This window comes from Rhincodon typus, chromosome 26, assembly GCF_021869965.1.
Source record: "Rhincodon typus isolate 14 chromosome 26, sRhiTyp1.1, whole genome shotgun sequence".
Lineage (NCBI taxonomy): Eukaryota > Metazoa > Chordata > Chondrichthyes > Orectolobiformes > Rhincodontidae > Rhincodon > Rhincodon typus.
Window position 1 is genome coordinate 39067803 of NC_063357.1, and position 4365 is coordinate 39072167.

The 4365-nt window shown below is 42.0% G+C and overlaps 1 protein-coding gene across 1 annotated transcript in view; it reads left to right on the forward strand.

Annotated features, from left to right (window-relative positions):
* Window positions 1–584: 584 nt before the first annotated feature.
* Window positions 585–4365, forward strand: part of LOC125486130 (scavenger receptor cysteine-rich domain-containing group B protein) — a 39680-nt gene continuing 35899 nt past the window's right edge. Inside the window, exons 1-2 of the mRNA XM_048612393.1 lie at window positions 585–933; window positions 3719–3784. Of these exons, the coding sequence (XP_048468350.1) occupies window positions 585–933; window positions 3719–3784 (415 nt within the window). The remainder of the gene's footprint in view (window positions 934–3718; window positions 3785–4365) is intronic.

Here is a 4365-nt window from a genome sequence, read left to right on the forward strand (position 1 = left end):
ACCAGAACCTTATGAACCGGCACTCTTAATAAACAGGCAAAAATTATACACCTCAAATACCGTGAAGTTCACTCTGTTATTCCTTCCAGTTGTTATAGTTTTTTAGTTTATTTACCTCAGTGTAAATATACTTGGTGTTCAATCGAATAGCCACACAAAACATCAACAGTTGATTCAATATCAAGTCAATTTCTCCTCATATACCACATTCTGCCATGATGTCCGAGTAGTCAGTTGAGGGTACAAGTGGGAAGGCTTTCTGCCGGTAAGTTTTATTTAAGGCAAAGTTGCATTATTATTTAAAAAATTTAAAGCATAACAGTGATGTATGTACCCCTTGCATTACATTTCTCTTAGTTAGTGTGTGTTTGTACATTGATTATGTGGACCTCTTGATTATCTGGAATATTTGATCAATAAGCACACTCTTGGTCCCATAGGTGCCAGATAATAAAACGTTTGCTGTACTAAATATAAGTCTTCCTTATCCCTTCAATTTATAATTCAATTCCTTTAATGGAGAAGAGGCACTGAAGATATTGAGAATTTACAAATATTGAGAATTTGTTTGTCAAACAAAGACAATGAACAGTTTTTCACAAGTTGTTTTTTATATTCTGACCCCAGGAGTTCGTTTGGTCAATGGGCACAATCCATGCCAAGGTCTTTTGGAAATCCTTTATAATGGCACTTGGGGGACGGTGTGTGATGATGACTGGGACATCGTCGATGCCAATGTTGTTTGCCAGCAGCTTGAATGTGGCCGTGCCCTCTCTGCGGCAGGAACACTGCCCTTTGGCAAAGGGTCAGGGCTGATCCTGCTGGATAATGTTGATTGCAAAGGGACAGAGTCATCGCTGAGCGAGTGTGGAAGCCTGGGCTGGGCCATTCACAACTGCAACCATTATGAGGATGTGGCGGTCATATGCAATGGTACAATATTTAGTTTTAATCCAAATTAAATTTAGTTTTAATCCTAGACAGAACCGCAAATACTGTAAATGCCTCAACAATTTGGTAATAGTTTATCTCAGTGGATAAACAGCATCTTTGTCAGATTCATAGTGACTGTGAAGAAATTAACCCACCTCAATGTTGTAATTTCAATTTCAATTCTGACTGATAATTCGTTTTGCTTCCAGGATCCATTTTACAGTCCACAGCCCCTCTCTTGAAATGGTCTGGTGTGCAAGCTAAAGTAGAAAGCCCCATTGCCAGCATCCTACTCTTTGTTCACTTGAGCTGCAATTCTGACATAGAAAATTTTGACATTCTGGCATTGCTGGCATAGAAGACCTCTTCTGAGTCAGGCAAGAACATAACACAGTAATGTAGAGGAAATAAGGACAAATGTTCCATTCCAGGAGAGGTGGTAATCAAAGTAATTATGAACTGGAATGCACTGCTTAAAAGAGCAAAGATGACAGAATCAACAATGAGTAAGGCTAAGGCTGGAGTTACTGTGTGAGACTGGTTAGAGTCAGTACTAGACTTCAGGGCTATGAGTAAGGGTAAGGGAGTGGTACATATTGGATAACTCTTTCAAAGATCAAGCAATAAATTGACAGGCAGAATTACCTCATGCACTGAAGACTTTTATTACAAATGACATGATGGACATAATGTTATGAGACATTATAAGACATGGATGGCATGGTGGCTCAGCGGGTAAAGCTGCTGCCTGACAGCGTTGATTCCATCCTCAGGCAACTGTCTTTGTGGGGTTTGTATGTTCTCCCCATGTCTACATATATTTCCTCCGGATGCTCTGGTTTCCTCCCACAATGTAAAGGTGCAGGTTAGGTGGATTGGCCATGCTGAATTGTCCCATAGTGTCCAGGGATGTGTATGCTAGGTGGATTAGCCATGGGAAATGTGGAGTTATGGAGATGGGGTGGTTCTGGGTGGGATGCTCTTCAGAGGTTTGGAATAGACTTGATGGGCTGAATTGCCTCACTGTAGAGAGTGTATGACCTCCAGTGCCACCTTGCTTGTGTTTCTGTTTTAATTTTTCAGGATGTTACAGATAGGATTTCCAATTTAATCCTTTTGGCTTGTTCACTTTCATTGCTTTCTATCTCTCTCCTAGTGTTTGCTAAAACTTGATTTCATAGCCACCTCGACTTGTGTAGGAATGACTCTGACCTCCCAGTTGCTTTCAGTTTCAATAAACCACCTTGCTGTCATGGTAAGATTTCTGTCTTAAGCCTACTGCAATGTTCGAATGAAGCACAGCACATGCTCAAATAGTAACACCTCATTACAAAAACAAATCATTTGCCCATCCCTTTCAGTTCTGAAGAAGAGTTACACTTGGACTCAAACCGTTAACTCTGTTTTTTTCTCCCCATTGCTTCTACCAGACCTGCTGAGATTTTCCAGCATTCTCTGTCTGTCTTCCATGTCCTCGCAACACTAGACCAACTGGACATATTGTTGTGTGTACATGACATAGATACTGTTAATGGGGGCAGCACTATTTATCCTGTCCGGAGTTATATGCCATGTTGAGCAGCTGAATAAAGACCCCATAGCATTTCTGTTTTTATTTTGATTTATTGTACTCCCTGCACTACCATGTCTTTTTTCCTGGATAGTCGTGTAAACAGTATGGCCTTCAATGTTCCCAATCACAGAAGGAGTAGTGTAACTGCTGCATACTGGCCATGTGTGCTAGTTTTTAAGTAATGCAGGCAGCTTCTTGCTGGAGTTACAGTGCGAGGCTGGTTAGAGTCAGTGCTGGAGTTACAGTGTGAGGCTGGTTAGAGTCAGTGCTGGAGTTACAGTGCGAGGCTGGTTAGAGTCAGTGCTGGAGTTACAATGCGAGGCTGGTTAGAGTCAGTGCTGGAGTTACAGTGCGAGGCTGGTTAGAGTCAGTGCTGGAGTTACAGTGTGAGATTGGTTAGAGTCAGTGCTGGAGTTACAGTGCGAGGCTGGTTAGAGTCAGTGCTGAAGTTACAGTGTGAGATTGGTTAGAGTCATTGCTGGAGTTAGTGTGAGACTGGTTAGAGTCAGTGCTGGAGTTACAGTGCGAGGCTGGTTAGAGTCAGTGCTGGAGTTACAGTGTGAGACTGGTTAGAGTCAGTGCTGGAGTTACAGTGCGAGGCTGGTTAGAATCAGTATTAGTATTAGAAGTCAGCATGGTAGGTGACTGGCAGAGGAATTCCAAGTGGTACTGTTTCATGCATCAAGACCTTCAAGCTGGTAGACTTCGGTATTGAAGATGCTTGTGAAGGAGCCTTGTTAAAGTGCTGCACAGCATCTTGTAGATGATACTCACTGATGCCATAGCACATCAGTGGTGGAGGCAGTGAATATTAAAAGTGGTGGATAGCGGTAATGCCACAGGAATGGGTGGAAGTGGGAGACTTGTGAGGTTTCACAAGACAGTGACATGAAGGACCTTGAACATAACACTGAAACATTTTAAAGCAGCCCTTTATGAAATGGTATTGGTATATCATGGTGCTCAGTGAAATCAACATCAGTTATTTCACTGGAACTATTTAATTAAATAATCACCATCTTAACTCAGGAACTCTCTCTGGGTCAGGAATGCAAGTCACCAGCAATTGTAAACTCTCACAGTCACAGCTAGAGAGCCAGGCTGTACATTTGAGATCACCACAATAATACAGGAAATAAAGTAAGTGCACTTCAAAGATTCACTTCAGTGGTTTCTCTGTGATGCAATGTTAACTGATTCTTCTGTCTCTAGATTTCAGCTCAACACCAATCAACCCGATAAATAAAACCCAAGAATCTGCCTGGGAATATAAACAAGGTAATACTTATATACCAATTCCAAAACCAGCATAATCTTTGTTACCTTTGCATTTACATGCAAGTCTACAATGCCAAGAGATCACGACAATAAGGGTGAGGACTGGCTGGCTTTATAAGTACTGGAACAGGTTGGTCATCCAGACTGCACTGGTACGTGTAATTGCAGACTGCACTGGTATGTGTAATTGCAGACGCACTGGTATGTATAATTGCAGATTGCACTGGTATGTGTAATTGCAGACTGCACTGGTATGTGTAATTGCAGACTGCACTGGTATGTGTAATTGCAGACTGCACTGGTACATGTAATTGCAGACTGCACTGGTATGTGTAATTGCAGACTGCCCTGGTACATGCAATTGCAGACTGCACTGGTATGTATAATTGCAGACTGCCCTGGTATGTGTAATTGAAGACTGCACTGGTATGTGTAATTGCAGATTGCACTGGTATGTGTAATTGCAGACTGCACTGGTATGTGTAATTGCAGATTGCAATGGTATGTGTTAATGCAGACTGCCCTGGAACATGCAATTGCAGACTGCACTGGTACATGTAATTGCAGACTGCACTGGTATG